Below are 20,954 nucleotides of genomic sequence, written 5' to 3'. Positions count from 1 at the left end.
TTGTGCTTCCTGCACTTCTAACTGACCTTCCTAGTATTGGCTTCTAATTTACTAAAATCATAACTGCATATGTGACAATGTCCAATTTATAATTATTATTATTTACAAATAAGAGAAAGGGGTTAAGATGATCCTTCTGGGAAATACTAACTTTTGCTTAGAGATTTTATCATAATGTATGGTGGGTGCATTCAATGATACATGACTAACCTCTCTTGTTAGCTGCAGCAAATATATTTAATTAGAAAGTATAAAACTTTTACTACTACTTATAAATAATATGGAGCTTTGTAATTCTCAAATAGCAGTTGGCAGGATTATTTTTCTATTCTCTTCTTCAAAATAAAAAGAAAATTCATCTGGCCCTCAGCCAATTCTTCCCCTTCACATTGTGCTTCTAGTAATACTTAAAGATAAATTATTCCCACCCCCCCTAATTTACTGCTAGTGTAACAGATGCTCAGTACTCATGAGTATATAACAAGTAGTTGACCAGGCATGGTGACTCATGCCTGAAATCCCAGCACTTTGAGAGGCCAAGATGGGCAGATCACTTGAGGTCAGGAGTTCGAGACAAGCCTGTCCAACATGGTGAAACTCTGTCCCTACTAAAAATACAAAAATTAGCCAGGTGTGGTGGCGAATGCCTGTAATCCCAGCTACCCAGGAGGCTGAGGCAGGAGAATTGCTTGAGCTGGGGACTCTGAGGTTACAGTGAGGGAAGACTGCCCCACTGCATTCCAGCCTAGGCAACAGAGCGAGACTTCATCTCAAAAATCAAAACAAAACAGGTGATTCACCTGCCTGGTCTGGCCTAGCCCAATTTTCTTGATTTTCTTGACCCTCTGACACATTTGTTATTTTAAGTTCCTTGTTCTCAATAAGGTAACAAAATAAAAGCTGCAATCAAAGCTGCTGTTCAATCTTAATATTGTCAGATCCTATTACAATGAACAGGCTGTGTAAGAAATCTGCCCTCAGGGAAATGTCACAGAGAGCAGTGTGGTACATATTTAGATAAGGTAACAGTTCTTTTAAATCATAAACAGAAGCATTTATTTGTATATCATTGGTTAACTGACAAAATTCTGCTGGAAAAATGGAACTCTAGAGCTAGGGTCAAGCAGAACGGGCCGGCTGAGCTGCTGGCGAGTTAGAAACAGCATTGTCCTCCTTGGAACTCCACCTCCTCAAAGTCCCACCCAGACCTGTTCTGGAGACTTCTCTCATCATTCAAAAGAACTAAAGGCCTTGGGCAGGGAAGCAGGTCTGTGGTCACGGCTGCGGTTATAGGACAGCCTCCCAGTCCACACTGGAGTCACCACACTGTCTGGGGTCCTGGAAACTTAGGTTCTCGTTTCATTCATGTTCAGACCCCTCTGCCGATGGTCATGTTTGGCCATAGATGGTGCCTCTTGATCTCTCTGTGTGACTGTGGGTCAGCCAAGAGCCTGTGTGCTTCAAAACAAAAAAGGTATCTATGGCGGTATCATTTATTAGACTTGCACCTTGGTAATTATTAAGGAAAAAAATTATTAAGGAAAAGGATAGGCTGTGTCTTGGCACAGCTGTGAAGTGAGAAGGCTGCGACTCCCCTGACCCCTGCATCTTCCCCGTCAGATTTCCCTGAGTTCCTTGCAAAGCTGCTCTAGTGAGTGGCCATGGAAATCCTCCCCACCTTCTCCCAGAGGGCTGTCCAGCCTCACTGCAGGTTCTACCAATGTGGGCTCTCAGCTAGCAGTGGAAAGAAGAGAAAGTAAGCCTTGCCAAGGCACAAATGACAGATAAGCCATTATTTATCAGCCCAGAAGTATTTTAGCAAAATGATGATTGCCTTCTTTGATACTGAAAATGTTCATGTTTGTGTCAAGCTGTTTAGGTGTGTTTGCTGCAGAGTAAAAAGTGGGGTGTAGGTCATCAGGTCACACCAGCATCCCCTAGGGTGAGAAGCAGAAAGTGAATACAGACAGGCATTCCATCTATAGTGTTACAATGTAATTGATGTAATAGTAAAATAATAACTCTCATGTAAATATAAAGTGAATACACAGCAAGGTTTATTTTAAAATTGATTTCTTATACAATCCATGCTGCTGGAAAGGACATGATTTTATTTTTTTATGGCTGCATCGTATTCTATAGTGTATACATACCACATTTTAAAAAATCAAGTCCAATGTTGATGGACATCTAGCTTGATGCCATGTATTTGCTATTGTGAATAGTGTTGCAGTGAACATATGACTACATGTGTCTTTTTGTACAATGATTTATTTTACTTTGGGTGTACATCCAGTAATGGGATTGCTGGGTCGAATGGTAGCTCTATTTTAAGTTATTTGAAATCTCCAAACTTGCTTCCACAGTGGATGAACTAATTTATACTCCCACCAACAATGACTGAACATTCCCTTTTCTCTACAACTTTGCTAACATCTGTTATTTTTTGTTTTTTTTTTAGTAACAGCCATTCTAGCTGGTGTGAGATGGTACCTCATTATGGTTTTGATTTGCATTTCTGTAATGATTAGTGATGTTGGACATTTTTCATATATTTGTTGGCTGCATGTATGTCTTCTTTGGAAAAGTGTCTGTTCATGTCCTTTGCCCATTTTTAATGGGGTCATTCATTTTTTGCTTGTTGAGTTGTTTAAGTTCTGTGTATATTATGGATATTAGACCTTTGTTGGATGCATAGTTTGCAAATACTTTTCCTCATTCTGTAGGTTGTCTGTTTACTCTGTTGATAGTTTCTTTTGCTGTGCAGAAGCTGTTTGCTTTTTTACTGTTCAATCTTGAGCACTCTTTCTCTTAGGTATGAGTCTTCTGTTGAGCATGTCGCTTGCAAATATTTTCTCCCACTCTGCTGTACTTTGACTTTTTATTCTTTTACCAGTAACTTTCACAGAGCAAAAGTTTTTAATTTTGATGAAGTCAAATTTGTCAAATTTTTCTTTTATAGATTGTGTTTTTGGTGTCATGTCTAAAAATTCCCTGTTTCTTGATGAATGCCTTGAAAAAATACATATATTTATAACTATAGCAATAGAGTTTTTATATATATATATGTTCACATGTATATTTTACATATATATATATATCCTAACCCCAGATCAAGAAGATTCCCTCTGTTGTTTTCTCCAAAATACTGGATGCTTTTAGGTTTTCTATTTAGGTTAGCATCAATTTTGAGATAATGTTTATATACAACATAAGGCTTATGTTGAAATTTACTTTGCATATGAATGACTAATTGTTTCAGGAACATTTGATGAAAAGTAACATTTTTCTCGCTTGAATTATCTTTGTACCTTTGTCAAAAATCACTTGTTGACTTCCTGCAGATCAAGTTGGCATAGACTAGTTTTACGTTGCTCCTCCCTGCTAAATAAAACTATTAACCCTGGAAATAATGTAAGAGGCAAACAAAGGAGAACTCCAAAGGAGGCAAGAAGAAGGTGAACTGGCTGGGGACCCTATGACTGGGGGAAAAACGCAGCATGGCCGGGCATCTTATGTTCCCTCACCTAACAGAAGGTCCCCCAGCCTAGCAACAGAAAGCAACTAGTAGTAGTTTGACAGCACTAGGCAAGCTCAGTGCCAATGACAAGGGGGTTGATTGGAGCCCCACTAACACTAGGAGTTTAGGTTAAGCAAATGCCTCTGCTGACAGCCAGAGAGGCTTCCCTTTCCCCCTGTCTACTCTCAGACCTGCCAAGAGATACTCCAGTATCCCATCCAGAGATACTGGAGTGGCCAGAAGGGACCTGCTCAGCCTAGGATGTGGCCTAGCCTGGGAAGCTTCTTTGTCCCAATAAACCTGAGACTCCCTCTTCCACTGAGAAACATTTGACAGGTGGGTAGAACCTGCAAGAGAGACCTAAGCACAATAAGTACCCTGGTACAGGACACTTCTTTGTCCCCATGGCATCGAGGCTACCTTTCCTCACCTACGGACAAGGAGTGGAGGATATTAGTAGGGAGAAATCTTGCCACAAGGCCTATCTATCTTACACAGGCTGGGGGAAACCAGACACAACAAGCTCCTGCCTAGGGAAGCCTCTGGGTCCTTGCAGCCCTGAAATACCTATCCTTCACAAAGAGTCCCAGAATGGGGAAACCCCTTGTGTTCCTTCAGATAACACCAGCAGGGACCAGTGGGAGTTCCAGCAGCCTAGTTAAACCAAGCAGAAAAACACATATACACAAAGTCTCTGCAAATTGACGTGTCATAGGAATCATTGCCTACAAAAGTACTCCAGGACCTGTATGCAGAACTCCAGAAAGACTGCTTGCTAAATTAAATAAATAGATCCAGAGTTTCCCAATATAATAGACATTATATCCAGATTATGACCAAAAAAAGACCTATCATATCAGGAACAAAGAAAATCACAATACCAATGCAAAATGACAATCAGTTAATGCCAACATGAAGAGAAATCAGATGTTAAATTATCTGACCTGGATTTTAAAGTAGTCATGAATGTGCTTCAACAATCCATTACAAATTTTCCTGGAATAACTGAAAGAGTAGAAAATCTCAGCAACAAAAACAGCAGTTATTAAAAAGGAACTAAATAGAAATTATAGAACTGAAAAATATGATAACAGAAATTTAAAAAATTTCAAGTAGGATAAACCCAAATAAATCAACACTAAGTTTATTATAATTAAACTTCTGAAATAGAAAGACAAAAATCTCTTGAAAGCAGCCAAAGAAAACTATGCATTTCCTGTAGGAGGACACCAATTCAAGTGACAGTGGATTTCTTATTTGAAACTATAGAAGCCTAGAAGTGGCATGTTTTTCAAGTGCTGAAAGAAAAGAACTGTCAACTACAAGTATTTGGTTAAACCGTCCTTCAGCATCGAAGAAGACAAATAAAGGCCTTCTCAGGTAAAGGAAAACTAAAACAACTTACAGTTAGCAGGCCTACACTAAGAGATTGGCTAAAGAAAATGGTGAAAGAATCTGGAAGGATCATGAAGAAAGAGGAATGCAAAAAATAGATAGATAGATAGATCCATGCAGTAGAATATCCATTTCCTCATGAGTTTCATAAGTCACATTTGATGATTGAAACAAAATGTTTGATATCTGATACTCAAGACAATGATATTAAAGTGAAATAAGACACCTAAAAGGAGGTGAAGCTTCCATACTTTACTTGAAGCAGTAAAATGTGGATACCAGTACACTGTGATAAGCCATATCTGTATATTGTAATATCTACTGTAACCACTAAAAAACCTATACAAAGAGCTACACTCAAAAAAACCATAAATAAGTCAAGATGGCATCCTAAAAACAATGTTCAAGTAACTCACAAGAAGGCAAGAAAAGAAGAGCAGAGGAATAAAAACCAATTGAAAGACAGATTGGCAGAGGGGATAAGAAGTTATGATCCAACTATATGCTGTTGAAAGAAACTCACTTCAAATTCATTTGACATAGGTAGGTTGAAAGTAAAAGGATGGACAAAAATACGATGTAAACATTAACTTTTTATGGAGCAGGAGTGAATTTTAAGCAAAGAAAATTACTAGAGATAAAGAGGAACATTATATTAATATAGTGACCAAATGAATTAACCCATGAGGAAGACATAATGATCTAATGCATGTGAACCAAACAAAAAAACCTCAAAATAAATGAAGCCAAAAAAAAAAAAGCCCTGATAGCACTGAAAGGAGAAATTGACTAGTTCACAATTATAATTGAGACTTCAACACTCCCCCCACCCCCAGCAAATGGTAGGACTTCTAGGCAGAAGATCTGCAAGGATATAGAAGATTTGAGCAATACCAGCAACCAACAAGATCTCATTGACATATGTAGAACATGCCAACAATAACAGCAGAATACATGTTTCATTAAAAGGGCATGTGAAAATTTACAAATATCCTGAGTCATATAAAAAACCTCAGGAGGCCGGGCGCGGTGGCTCAAGCCTGTAATCCCAGCACTTTGGGAGGCCGAGGCGGGTGGATCACGAGGTCAAGAGATCGAGACCATCCTGGTCAACATGGTGAAACCCCGTCTCTACTAATACAAAAAACTAGCTGGGCATGGTGGCGCGTGCCTGTAATCCCAGCTACTCAGGAGGCTGAGGCAGGAGAATTGCCTGAACCCAGGAGGCGGAGGTTGCAGTGAGCCGAGATCGCGCCATTGCACTCCAGCATGGGTAACGAGCGAAACTCCGTCTCAAAAAAAAAAAAAAAAAAAAAAAAAAAAAAAAACCTCAGGAAACTTAAAATACTTAAAATTATACATATGTGCAATAATCATGATAGAATCAGAACAGAATACAACAAGAAAATCTCCAAACATGTGAAAATTGAATGACACGCTTCCCAATAATCCGTGGGACATAAAAGGATGCCTCAAAGGAAATTAAGAACATAGGACTGAAAGAAAATTAAAATAAAGCATATTAAAATGTGTGGGGCACTTTTCAAAGAGTGTTGAGAGGAAAATCTATTGTACTAAATGCTTACATTAGAAACAAAAAGAGGTCTCAAATCAATAGTCTGAGCTTCAACCACAAGAAACAAGAAAAATGAGAGCAAAATACTCCCAACACAAACAGAAAGAAGGAAACAATAAAGGTCAGAAATCAATGAAATTTAAAACAGAGAAAATCAATGAAATAAAAATCTGGTTCTTTAAAAAGTTCAATAATGTGGGTAAACCTCTGCAAAGATGACAATTAAAAAGAGAGGACACAAATTACCAAAACAAGGAATGAAATTAGGAATTATTACTACAACCCTTCCGCCAACACAATAAAGGATAATAAAGAAATGCTATAAGCAACTTAGTTCAGCAACTTAGATGCAATGAATGGACTGATTATTTATCAAGAACTACAAACTATCCGAACTCACCAAAGGTGAAATAGATAACCGAACAGTCCTGTAACTACTAAATACATTTAATTTATTAAAATTTTTTTCAAAAAAGAAATCTCTTGACTCAGATAGTTTCATTGGCAAATTTCACCAAATATTTAAAGAATTAACATCTGTTCTACACAATTTTTTTCAGAAAATAGAAAAAGGGAGGACACTTCTCAACTCATGAGCATCTAATGCCAAACTATTGGCATTAGGTTACTCTAATGCCAATACCAGACAAGGACATTACAAGAAAATTACAGATCAATATTTATCATGAACATAGATGCCTAAATCCTTTATGAAATATTAGCAAATCAAATTCAGCAGTATACGCAAAGAATAATTTATCTCAGCAACTTGAGGGCTTTATCCTAGGAATGCAAGCCTGTGTCATGCCTGTCAATCAATGGAATCCATCATATTAACAGTATAAAGAAGAAAAACCAACTTATATTAACTGACACAGAAAAAGCGTTTGACAAAATTCAACATCTACTTATGACGTTGATATGATAAAAATAAAAATAAAACTGTTGGAAAAAGGAATAAAAGGAAATTGCCTCAACCTGATAAAAGCCATCTACAGAATAATCTATGGATCACATCATACTTAATGATAAAAGACTGCAAAGATCATGAAAAAGACAAGGTAGCATCTGTTTTTACCACCCCTATTCAACATTGTATTGGAAGTCCTAGACATTGCAATAAGGCAGTTTTTAAAAGTTAAACAGATTGGAAAGTGTGGGAGGAAAAAAATTCCTCTATCTGCAGGCAACATGATTGTCTAAATAGAAAATCCATAAGAAATCCACTTTAAAACAACTCTTAGAACTAATAGATGAGTTCAGTAATATATCAGGATATAAGGTCAATACAGTCAACATATAAAAATCAATCATGTTTCTATAGGCTAGCAATAAACAATTGAAAACCAAATATTTTGTAAATATTTTAAATAGCTCTAAGAAATGAAATATGAAATAAAAAATGAAAGTGAAACAAAACATGTCCAGGACTTGTATATTGAAAACTATAAAAACACAAAAGAAATCAAAGAATCAGTAAATGAAGAGACAAACCAGGCTCAAATATTGGAAAATACGAAATAGTAAAAATGTTGATTTTTCCCCAATTGCTCTATAGATTTGATACAATTCCAGTAACATTCCAGCAGGATTTTTTGTAGATATAAACAAGCCGATTCTAAAAAGTTTTATGGAAAGGGAAATAAACTATGATTGTCAAAAGAATTTTGAAAAAGGAAAATAAAGTTGAAATAATCACTCCACCTGATGTTAAGACTTACGATAAAGTCACAATAACCAAGACCGTGTGATATTGGTGAAGGGCTAGACAGATCAATGAACAAAATACAGCCTAGAAATAGATGACGAAAGTAAGACCAAGGAAGTTTTTAACTGAAATTTTTGTGAGGTAATAGCATGCTGTTATAAGAAGTAACATAGAAAAATCCCATGTACCCTAATTACACAATTTTGAAAACTATAGAATATCATCACTAAGATATTGACATCAATACAATCCAATGGTTTTATTCAAGTTTTTTCATTTTTCTTCTACTTGTGAGTGTATTTCGTTTTACACAATTTTATCACATGTGTAGGTTTATGCCTCTACTAGCGCAGTTAAGATAATGAATAGTTTCATCACCACGTGGACCCTCAAATCGAATTGCTCCAGTACCATTTGTTGAAAAGACCATCCTTCTTCTATTGAATTGCTTTTGCACCTTTGTCAACCATCAGTTGAGCATATTTTTTTGGTTTCTATTTCTGGATCCTCAGTTCTGTTACATCCATCCATGTGTCTATCCCTCTGCTAGTATCACTCCGTCTGAATTACTGTAGCTATCTAGTAAGCCTTACTATCAAGTACAGTGATTCTTCCCACTGTATTTTTCTTTGTCAAGATTGATGTAGCTATCCTAAAGCCCGTGCCTTTTCATATGAATTCTAGAATAAGATTTTCTATTATATCTCTAGAAAAAATCTGCTGGGATATTGATAGGAATTGCATTAAAACCAGAGATCATTTTGGGGGAGAACTGACATCTTTAATACATTACACCTTCAAATCCATGAACACCATATGTCTCATCGTTTATCTAAGTCTTCTTTGATTGCTTCCCTTAGCAGTTTTAATATTCAGTACACAGATCATATAGGAATTCAACATGCTTTTGCAAAGTATGTAAGTATTTTCTTTGGAGCAATCGTAAATGCTTCAAACACTTTTTTGGTTTTAATTTTGATTTGCACATGTTCCTTATTACTTTATGAAACACAATTGGTTTTGTCTGTTGACCTCATATCCTGACCCTTTGATGAACTCATTTATGATAGTTTTTTTGGAGGCTTCCTTGGGAGTTCCTACATAGACAGTCATGTCATGTGCTTTGTGTTTAGTTTTCGAAAGTTTGATTTTGATATATCTGAGAGTGGATTTCTTTGGGTTTATCTTATTGGCATTCACTGAAATTCATGTGTAGATTTATGTTTTCACCCAAATTGAGGGGGCCATCTCAGCCTTTCCTTTTTTATTCAGTGTGTTTTTTCTATACTGTACCCTTTCTCTTTTCTTTCTGGGACTTTGATGACACCAGTGTTAGACCTTTTTAATTCTACCACAGGTCCCTGAGCATCTGTCAATTGTTTTTTCAATCTTTTGTTTTCTAGCCAGGCACAGTGGCTCAAACCTGTAATCTTAGCACTTTGGGAGGCTGAGGCAGGAGGTTCGCTTGAGCCCCAGAGTTGGAGACAAGCCTGGGCAACGTAGTGAGACCTTGTCTTTACAAAAAATAGAAAACAAATTAACTGAGCATGGTGGCACGCACCAGTAGTCCCAGCTACTCGGGAGGCTGCGGTGGGAGGATCACTGGAGCACTGGAAGTTTGAGGCTGCAGTGAGCAGTGGTGGCAGCCAGTGCACTCCAACCTGGGCAACAAGTGCAACCCTGTCTCAAAAACAAACAACAACAACAGCAAATTTTGTTCTCTGTGTTGTTCAGATTGCATGATTTTTATTGTTCTATCTTCAAGTTTATTGGCTAGTTTCTTTTTTATCTTTTTTCTACTATTAAACCCATTTAGGGAGTTGTGTTCTTTTAAGCTTTTGATTATACCATTTTCGGTTCCAAAATTATATTTTTATGTCTTCTATTCCTAAGAGTTTTAAACTTCTATTCATTTCAAGCGTATTGCACCTTACTTCTTGCAGCATTTTTAACGTCTTTGTGTGATCAACATCTGTGTCATCTAGGCAGTGGTGTCTATGGATTGTCTTTGCCTATATAAGTTGATATTTTCTTGGTTCTTCATATAATGAGTAATTTTTGATTATAATAAGTTATAAGTCCTATGGGTCTTATTTATGGGTTTTATTTACATTCTAAGAATATTCCTTTTGTGTGTGTTTTAGTAGGCAGTTAACCAAGTTGAGTTCAGGCTTCCAATTCTAACCAGGCTTCTGTGATTGTCATTACAATGTCAGTTCAATTTTCAAAGTCTTTGCAGTGCTATTTGGATTGGTTCTGCATGTATGCCAATCAGTATCCACTTTGGGACTTGGATGGCAGTCTATCCCATAGTTCAGTTCTCAAAGTCTGTGTATGTGCTGTTGAGGGTCAAGCCATGCATCCACAACTCAGGAAAAACCTAGGAATTTATAAATAATTTTATGGGGTTGATTTTCTAAGCTCCTTCTTTTCCATGATTTTCATTGCCTTTTCTGATTCTTTGGGGGCTTCCCTTTAGATTCCCCAGCCAGAAAACTTTATTTACCTTGATCTACTGCACTCTTGCCATGACTACACCCATATCTACAGCCAAATAGCAGAAGGTCTGAGTGAGTATAAAGCAATTTTAGGCTCTTAAAAGATCCCAGTGCCACTAGTGCCACCACTGTCACAGGATTCCTCATGGGCTTAGAATGCACAAGAATGAAGAAAAATTAGAAAGAAAAAAAATTAAAATGGGGACTTTCCTTTATTCTCTCTTTTTTGTCTCTCAAGAGGGCATCTTCTTGAGCTTTCTCTGTCTATGCTGATGTTTACTTCCAGTTACTGGGCTAAGTTTAGTTCAGCATGGTGAATTGTGGAATTCAATAAAAGGATAAAATGATCATCAGTAGAGTATTAATTGAAATTTGTTCTCTGCTCTTCCCGCTGCTATTTACTTTTCTGGGTCCTCAAATAGCTGTTGCATGCATCCTGTCCAGCTTTTGTGACTGTATTCACTGGGACAGACAGGGTGAAATGTGCTTACTCTACCTGGAATAAGATCCCATGTTACTGTTTGTGTTTGACTCATTAATTGGGGGCGGGGTGGGGGGGAACCAGTAGGAGGTTCACACCGGTTCAAAGGACAGTTGAGTGGAAGGTATTTCTATACAATTTAACTAAGGAATATTAGAAAAAGGTTGCTGAGTTACATGCCACTTTGGCTAACATCTTAGAGGACAATAAACTGTAAACTTTGAGGTATCTTTTCCATTGGACAGAAATTATTTGCATATCTACGTGTTAAAATATGCATGTTACCTAGTAATTCTCTAAGTCCAGAACTTTTAATTAAAATTATATTTGTACTAAGTACTGAACTAAGTACATTTCCCTAGATAAACCTTGGATGAGTCTTTCTTCTCGTACATCATGGAGATTATATGCCATTCTTATTTTGTGAAGTTTTTTTTTTTTTTTTGCTTAATTTTCTTGTTTTGAATAATTTTTCTTAAAAATAGCAATCAAAATTATTCCTGCAGAAGGTTTTACCTGAAGTAAGAGATGACGTAGCTGGCTTAGACTCTGAGGGGTCAAACTAATTGTTTCCAATTCAATAAGTATGTGTTACATACCGACTGCCATGTGCCAGACACCTTGCTAGGCGATTGTACAGAAGACCAATATATGATTTTCATAAGATATACCAATCACATAATGTTCTCTTGAAAATTAGTATATCCTGCCTAATATAGACTCTGTAAAATTCTCTCATCATCACTGAAAATGAAAATTGGAAAACTTTATGTATGTATACAATATAGTCATTCCTCATGGGGACTATATTGTATCCACAAAGCCCTGTGGATACAAAAATCCATGCTTACTCTAGACCCACAGTCAGCCCAATGGAACCCACATATATGAAAAGTCAGCTCTCTGTATCTGTGGGTTTTACATAGCACGAATACTGTATTTTTAGTTACATTTGGCTGTGGAATGCAGAACCCATGGATAAGAAGGGCCAGCTGTATTTACTAAAAAAAAATCCCCATATAAGTGGATCCACACAGTTCAATCTCGTGTTGCCCAAGGATTCAGTGTACCTTATTTCTGTGATGCTGTTCTCAGAAATGCAAGAGCATTTGTTTGTTTGTCTGTTTGTTTAGCAGGAGATGTGATTTTGATTGCCCTTGTTTACTCTCAAAGGAAAGGCAGAGGAAAAAAAGAAGAGGAAAAAGTGAAAGAGGAGGAAGAGGTTATGGCAGTACCCAAATTTGTTGGTGAAGAAAGCTCTGACAAAGAATGGTGTCCTCCCTCTGATCCCGATTTCTCTATGTATGTGTATGAGGTGACCAAATCAATACTGCCCATAACCAGTATTAAGGAACAGATTGAGGTTCTTGCAAAGTAAGTCATCTATGTATATATATGTTTTTAATTTCTGAAAAAAAAGTTAGTGACACATATATTATAGCCATTTTTTAGACAAACATACCATATATAAAGTTGAACCTTAAAGCACTCTGACTCTGACACAGAAACACAACGAATTGGGAAAGTCCTTAATTTCTACTCAGGTCATATGTCAACTAAGAATCAGACATAGGAGCTGGAAATTGCTTCAGGAAAAATGCCTGTCATTTTCTTCAGCTAGATCATTAAACATATATTTCAATGTGATTCTGTAGAAGTTATGAATGTGTCAAAAGTTTGAAAATATAATTATCCCTCAGGTGGATGGAGCGTTCATAAGTTAAAGGAATCCTACTGTGAATTATTTGTAAACTGATATATTTTCTAATGCAAATGTCCAATGTCTCTTTTTCTGATCTGTGTCTGATATTTTGTGTTTCACGTTACTCTTAAGTGGGATGGAAGCATTCTAAGCAATGGCTGCTTGGGCAGGCTCAGGGCTCTGTATAAGCCAATGAAGTTGCCCTCTTCATTAGAGTGCTTAATTACACCAGGCAAAGGCTGGAATTTGACTCGGTAGCTGTAAGAGGTTAGCAATCACCAGAAGTGAGGACAGGCTTCGTGACTGACACCATTCAGTAGGTAAGCTGCTGGCTTGTGCAACAGCTGCGGTCTCCGTGGGAGCCTGCATCTCCTCCAAATAGCAGTGAGTTGCTATCATGAAACCTGGATGTGACAACTGTAAGTAACACAGCTGCCAGATCATTGACTTTTTGTCAGCCAGAACTGGAAGAGAACATTTTTGGCTAGCGAAGTGTTCCTGATGTCCTTGAGAAGTGATGGCTCAAGCGGAACTCTGCCTTGGCTTATGTGAACATTTGTCAAATGTCTTCATGCTTTGTTCCTATCAGAAACACTTTTCATCATTCTCAGACAATCGTTGTTTTTTTAACCTGAGCCCACACCAAGATACAGAGAGATGCAGACTTGTCCCCATGGCTCTGTTTCCTTGGCATTCCACCCCTGCCTTGGTGGAACTGCATCAGTTCAACAGCTTTCTCCCCAACTCTTTCTTTTGTTTTTTTTTTTTTTAAACCACTGTTCTTCTTTGCTTGGTTTCTCATGCAGCAAGAGAAAATTCTTTAAAATTCGCATTTTGGGCCAGGCGCAGTGGCTTACTCCTGTAATCCCAGGCTCTGGGAGGCCGAAATGGGAGGATTTCTTGGAGCCAGGAGTTTGAGACCAGCCTGGGCAACATAGTGAGACTCCCGTCTCTCTTTATAAATACAAATAAAAAAACAAATAAAATTGCAGTTCTGCCTTCACTCCAAGGATGTCGTGGTCTTCATAGACAAAGGTATTGCAGGTGCGTTTACTGACTTCTTCAGTGAGAGCCTAACATTAGGAGAAATCCACAAGCCAAGTATACCACATTTATCCTGCCTTGCCCACAGATCTGTGACTTTGTTTTTCTTTTTGCCTTTTCTTATTTCTTGCTCCTCTGACTTCAGTGTTGTCTTACTACATCTTTCTCTAAATTAAAATAAATTTTAAAAGAAAAAATAAAATTATAAAACTTGAAAATGTTTGTAAATCTAATGGGAAAATTTTCTGTGTTTTTGTCTTGTCTCTGAGTTCAAATTCCTTGAAAGAAGAACCATATGTTAGTTCAACTCCTTCCTTGGATTTCAGATTAAAATATTTAAAAATACATTTCAAAAGACAAAAATTTAAAATTGCACTGATATTTAGTGTTACATTGATTTTATCTTGTTATAAACACTGGGAAAAATTAGCACTCATTTTCTTCTTCACATGGAATGAAATCGCTAGCATTTCAGTTTATATGTGATGATTTACATACAGTAAGCATGTAGCCTACTTATTGTAAGCACCTTCTCAAAGTAAAACACAATAAAAATCACAACAAATGTCATTTTACATGTATATTTACATGTAATTACACTCAAGACACCCTAAGTGAATTATTAAACTTGACTGATTTGATTTCAATGTAATTGACACAGGTATGTGGCAGAAAAAATGGGTGGTAAGATTCCAAAAGAGAAACTACCTGACTTCAGCTGGGAACTTCACATAAGTGAACTAAAATTTCAACTTAAATCCAATGTTATACCAATTGGACATGTCAAAAAAGGAATCTTCTACCATCGAGCTTTGCTTTTCAAGGTATGTAAGATATTTTGCCTTATTTGCATTAAGTAAAAATGCTTTGTCTTTATCATATTGGAGTAGGCCAGTTGCTAACATTTAACTGGATATTATTAATTTTACCATTTAGATTTACTTGTATCTGACATATATGTATATATATACATATATACATATAAGCATACATACATACAAATGTGTACATATGTGCCTACACAGACATACCTGCCCATATAGTCACCAGACTACTAGAAGCATATTTATTCAATATTGATCATGTACCTACTATGGCAAGGGCCTCTGCCAGGGCCTGAGAGTACAAAGATACTAAAATGACAGTCCCTGCACTCAAGGGGTACCTAAACCAGACTTGCAGGTTCCAAAGTGAAGTCAGGGAAGATGTCAGAGAAAGAACTGATAAGTAACCCAAGTGTAAGAGGCTGCATAGGATTTCATCAAGTAAAGAAGGAAAACAAGAGTATTTTAAACAGAGAAAACATGTTATGCAAAACAATACAGGGATGAGAGTCAGTAGTCTATTTGAGGAAGGTAGAATAGTTCATATGCATGAGGAAAAGAGGAGGGGCAGATGCCAGATCACAATGCACCATGGAAGTTTGTGTATTATTTTATTACCCTAAAATATAACAGTAGCCACTGACAGCTTTCAAGGGGGTAACATCATTTTGAACCACCATTCAGACAACAGAACAGGGAATGAGTTAGAGCAGGGGTAAGACTGGAGACAGGAAAACCAGTTAGAAGGTGACCGAGCCAGAAGTGAGGTTGATCTATACTAAATCCTGACATGCAGATGTGGAAGAGGGAATGAATTTAGGGGACATAACTGAAAGGAGCTGGTGACTGCCCAGGCATGGAGAGAGAGAGTACATGAGAAGACCAAAAGGATTTCTGGGCTCTGAGTGGGACAGCTGGTAATGATGGCATTAATTCCTCATATGGGGACATCAGAGAAGGATCAGGTTGAAGAGCGGGGGTGATCTTTTGCTCCATCTTACCCAGTGTTTAGCATGTAATGGAAGCTGGGAAAATGTGAACTATAGACTAAATGCATAAATTTCCTGCCCTTTCCCAAATACCTATAAACATCATTGTATTCACATGCATCTTACCTCCAGTTCCGAGCTAATTCTATTATCTAAGGGCCAGCCTTTCCTATTCCCTTGGACTGACTGCTCTATCAATTCTTTCTTCTCTCCCTTCTTAACTCTCTTCTCTCTCTTAGCTCTTTTCCCCTTTAAAATCTAAACATGCTTAAGTCTGCAGTATATAAAGAGAAAATAGAAATATTTTTCTCTTAATAGCTACAATTACAACCTTAAATCTTATTACCATGACTGACATTATTTTGAACTATATGCCAGGGACTTGATAACTATAATTGTGAAGAGTTTCAAAAATGCCAAATACAGAAATTAGTACCCTTGCTTTAAAGGTGAGCAAATTGATACCTGGAGAAATAATTTTACCCAAGGTCAACCATAGGTGGAGCTGAAGTTTGAGCCCATGCTGACCTGAATAAAAGACCTACCCATAGATAATTCTACCCATAGAGAATTCTCATTCCTGGTCAAAATTCTGAGTCATCTTAGCTCCTTGTCACTCCTTGGCATGCCTCTCATTTTTGTCCTAACTCATGGCCATCTGGCCTTTGCTCTCACTCTCTCAATAAGGACCTTAGTGATCTCCTTATTGTCTGCCTTGCTTAACAGGTCAAAGAGCTGGAGAACACCTACAGGCCTCTCTTAAGTATTGGGGTTCCTCAAGGTCTGGCCCAGACACTCTTCTGTTCACCCTTTATGTACTTTGCAGGGTGAGGTCTTTCTTCATGTGGCCTTAAATAGTACATAAATGCCTAAAATCTACAGATCCATTTCCTTCATCCTTCAAGCCTCCCCTGAATCCAGATCTATATATGTGATTACTATCCAGCTAGCTCTATATGAGTGTCTCATAAGCACTGTATTTGTCAGGTTGAGCTGCTATAACAAAATACCATAGACTGGGAGATGAAACAGCAGCCATTTATTTCTCATGGTTCTGGAGGCTGAGAAGTCCAAGATCAGGGTGCCAGCAGATTCAGTGTCTAGTGAGGGCTCCCTTCCTGGTTTGCAGACAGCCACCTTCTTGCTGGTATCCTCCTATGGCAGGGAAAGGGCTCCTACTGTATCCTCACATGGTGGAGAGTGAGTATGTTCTCCTGTCTCTTATTATAGGGGCACTAATCCCATTGTGGGGTCTACCCTCATGACCTCATCTAAACCTAATCAGCTTCCAAAGACCCTCACCTCTAAACACCATCACAATAGGGATTATGGCTTCAGCATATCAATTTGAGGGAGAACACAAACATTCAGTTCATAGTAGGCATCTTAAGCTCATTAAGATGCCTCCAACGGAATTACCCTCACGTCTCAACCGAGTCATGCAATTAATTACCCAGAAATCTTCCACCACTGAAATTCTGAACACCAATGCTCACTGATAAAATATGTTATCCTTCCACCCCTCCTAAATCTTTATCTCCTCTATTTTCTTCCAGTTTTTTGGCCTGTTTGACTTTACTTTCTTCCCTAGGCAGACTACACAAATAGACCACTGCCCTAATAATTTACTCACTCACTAATTTCCCCCATTCCTTCTCCGCACATACTTCCACCCTCTCCCTTGCCACCCCATCCCGGCCTTGTTCCAACTGTCTATCCTTTTCATTCCTACATGCCACCTACAGGCCACTCCCATAGGCCACCCTTTCCCAGCTCCTAGTGGCAGGCTTTTTCCTATTTCCTTCAGCAGCTGGGCCCCACATCTGCCCTTTCCCAAGACCTTCCATCTGCACTGCTTCCTTCTAAGCAGGTGACTTGTGTCCTGCTTCACAAAGAAAACAGAACGTTTCATATGGGAATTCCTTCACCTCAATCAGCAGCAGTTGTTACCCTGACATTAAAAACTCAGACTCCAGAGACAGATTCCCTTGCTCTCACTTTTGGTCACCACATACCGTGACCTTGAGAAAATTATGCGACCTCAGTTTTGACCCTCTTCAAAATGGGGGAAACAACAGCCTCTAGTCCACAGAGGTGGCCGTTTTGATGATTTACAAGGCTTTGACAGGGGGTGTTACTTTTGGAAACATCTTATAATTATATATTTACTTTTGTCTCTCTACCCCACTGACCTATGAGTGACATACATTCAGACACTGTTTGTGTTATAGTTGACGCTTTACAGTAGGTCTATGTAGAATGTAAGGCCCTGAAAATGATAACCAAGTCTTAATCATCATGGTCCACCCAAGACACAGTGACCTGATGTAGTCATTATATTGTAAGTAATCAATTAATTAATATATACATATACAGGGTACTAAGACAGCACAATCCCTGCCTTCTGGTGCTATGTAGCATTAACTGAGTATGCAGCCTTGCCGGTGTTCGCTGCTGTAAGCACTGGACAGATAATTGACTTCATCTTCCTAACACCTTATAAGCAAAGTACTGCTGCTCTCCTCCTTTCTCAGATGAAGCCATGGAAGCCCAGAGATGCCATGTCCCTGGCTGTGGTGCGCAGCTGGTCGATCTCAGGTCTGGGCTACAGTCCAAACCCAGGCAGGCTGAGCCAGCTCTCCTGTTCGCTATAAAGTGTCCGAGTAGTCTCCAGATTAAAGATACTTTGTTTAAATAACCTCAAAATCAGGAATTATCAGAGGGCAAATTAAAGAGACAACTTACAAGGAACCTAAGTGGTCTCTGGTGAGGTGGCAACAAGGAGCCCTAGGACCAGGCACCCACAGTTCTGCCACTCCTGCTCCACAGCACACAGAGCAATTCAGCTGGAAACAGTTCCCACCTCAGGGTGGTGCTTCCGTTCAGTCCCACTGCGTTTCACAGCCAGGCGGAGACCGGAAGTTTGGAAAGATGGATAGATGCACTAGTGCTGAGAGCGCACAGAATAGCTTTTTTCCAACCGCCTTCTCCACCTGATACAATAGTGTAACTACCCGAAAAAGTCACTTCCCAGCAGGACCTACACAGAGATTTTGCATCTTGAGTGAATTTATCACATTTGATAAAGGGAATTTATCACATTTGATTGGCCCCTATACCAACAGTTCTTATCTTTCAGCCTCCTATCTAAACATTTCTTGGCAAGACTTGTGTATTTCACTTTCAACCAAAGTGGGCAATTACAAATAGGATATTCCCCACCCCTCTTCCGCATCCCCTTGGTAGATCTCGTTTTCTCCTGCAGGCTCTGGCAGATAGAATTGGCATCGGTTGCTCCCTAGTTCGCGGAGAGTATGGGAGAGCATGGAATGAAGTCAAGCTGCTGAACGAATCTCAGAAGGGAGTGATCGGGAGCCTCCCGCCTCCTGAGTTGTACGTGGTTGATCTCATGTTCCATCCAGGTGGACTGATGAAGTTGAGAAGTCGAGAGGCTGATCTTTACAGATTTCTTTAAACCATCAGATGAAAACAAGAGAGGCTCAAACAAGAAATTCATTGTGTACACTCTCTAAGACGTTCACCAAATTGATTTTATCTCTTTAAATAAAAGTATTAGAAATGTTTTCTCTGCCTAGAAATTAGGAAACTTGGAGTGAACTTTGCTGCGTTTCTGATTTCAGACTTTTGGCAAGAGTTCTGTCTTAATAGGTCATCTTCTGCTCACTAACCCTCACGTAAGGCTGATTGCTGTTGAAATTTGTCCAGCCCACTGTGTCCTGAGGAGTACCTCTGTCATTTAGGGATCACATGTAGCTCTCGGCTGCTGCACCCAGGACAACACTGCAGCCTCATGACTGTCATCCTTCTCGCCCAGAATACTTCAGGCATGCTCGGTTAAGTAAACTCAGTGAATTTTTAGTATTTGCAGTCACCTTGTCTCAGTTTCATTTAAGATTTTGATAGTTTAGATAGAATAAATACAGATCTGTTTGAGTATTACAAATTGCTTTCTAAAAATGTGTTTCTATTTAAAAAAATTCATCATTAATAAGTTTAATATAGTGAATCTAAAGTAGTTCTAAAATATATTTCCAGAAAATGTTTTTGTTTTCATCTTGTCTGTGTTAGCTTGGAGACATACCTTCGGCTAAAAACAATTCTGATTTGCTCTTCCACATTTTAATGCTGGGCCATCAATATATTATTTTCAATTTACAGAACTAAAAAATTTTTATTTTTTGGAAAACTTTGAAGCATAAAGGTGGAGCAAGTCTTTGCTGAGGAATTGTGTTTTCAGTATTGAGCACAAAATGGGGAGTAAATAAATACACATTTCAAATGATAAGAGAAATAAAAACTAGTAATGTAATGAATCTCATGAAGTATACGTTGCCTAGTCAGGCTGAGAGTCCAATGTTGACCTGTATAGTCATTTTCCTAGAAGATGTTTTAAAGTGAATTTGATTTTGTAAATTAAAGCTAAGATTATTTGGTATTAACCAATTTGTAATTTCAAAGAATATAATTCTTAATTTCAGAATAAGTTTCTTTATTTCAAATGGTGTGATAATTATATTTATCACGCAATTTTATAAAATTAGAGCATGGATTATAGGATATAATCCTATTTTTATGTAATTCTGTTTTTATAAAAATTTGTAGGTTTTTCCTCTGCATTTTCAAGTTTGTTTTGATCCAGAAAGTATTTAAAGTGGACTACAAAGATTCATAGGATAAATGAAGAAAAAAAATAAATGAAATACAGGCGTAAGTGTAGGAAAGTCCATCAAAGCAGGAATAAGATTTGAACTCAAAGATTAGAATTTGCAAAAATGCAATGCATTTGTGAGATATGAATGGAAAGTTGACTGTATTCTCACTGGCAGCCAGTGTGGGGGAGAAATGTTATCCGTTATGATGTGATTTACACTAGGGTCTACTAGATAAAAGCACGGACCAGTTTCTCAGGAAAAACCAACATCAGGGAAATTTCTCTTTGGTAGATTCATAGAGATGGGAAAGAGTTATATAGAAAATAACATCGTCAAAAAACAATCTCCTAATAAGTTCTGAAAAGAAGTTTCACAGTCCAGTGCCCTAACGTCAAAGTAAAGTGGAATTAGGCAAATGTTCTATGCAGAGCCACTAGGATAGATCCTGGGTACACACCACTTTTTAAAATCTAGTGCATGCCAAAGATAATGTTTTTTAATTTTTGAGACTATTCTGTACAATGTCTCTTTCAACTAGTTTCTA

At 38.0% G+C, this 20,954-nt stretch overlaps 1 protein-coding gene across 3 annotated transcripts in view; it reads left to right on the top strand.

Annotated features, from left to right (window-relative positions):
* ARMC3 (armadillo repeat containing 3) overlaps nucleotides 1-20,260 on the top strand; it is a 98,721-nt gene extending 78,461 nt beyond the window's left edge. For all 3 annotated transcript variants that reach the window (XM_064368439.1, XM_012450123.2, XM_064368440.1), the window contains 3 exons: nucleotides 12,352-12,552; nucleotides 14,586-14,748; nucleotides 19,003-20,260. In XM_064368439.1, coding sequence (XP_064224509.1) covers nucleotides 12,352-12,552; nucleotides 14,586-14,748; nucleotides 19,003-19,212 — 574 coding nt within the window. In that variant the 3' untranslated portion in view covers nucleotides 19,213-20,260. The remainder of the gene's footprint in view (nucleotides 1-12,351; nucleotides 12,553-14,585; nucleotides 14,749-19,002) is intronic.
* The last annotated feature ends 694 nt before the right edge of the window (nucleotides 20,261-20,954 follow it).

Source organism: Aotus nancymaae, unplaced genomic scaffold (genome assembly GCF_030222135.1).
Source record: "Aotus nancymaae isolate 86718 unplaced genomic scaffold, 86718_ANA_hifiasm-v0.15.2.pri h1tg000077l, whole genome shotgun sequence".
In the NCBI taxonomy this organism is placed as follows: domain Eukaryota; kingdom Metazoa; phylum Chordata; class Mammalia; order Primates; family Aotidae; genus Aotus; species Aotus nancymaae.
This window is presented reverse-complemented; position numbering and strand designations above follow the sequence as displayed.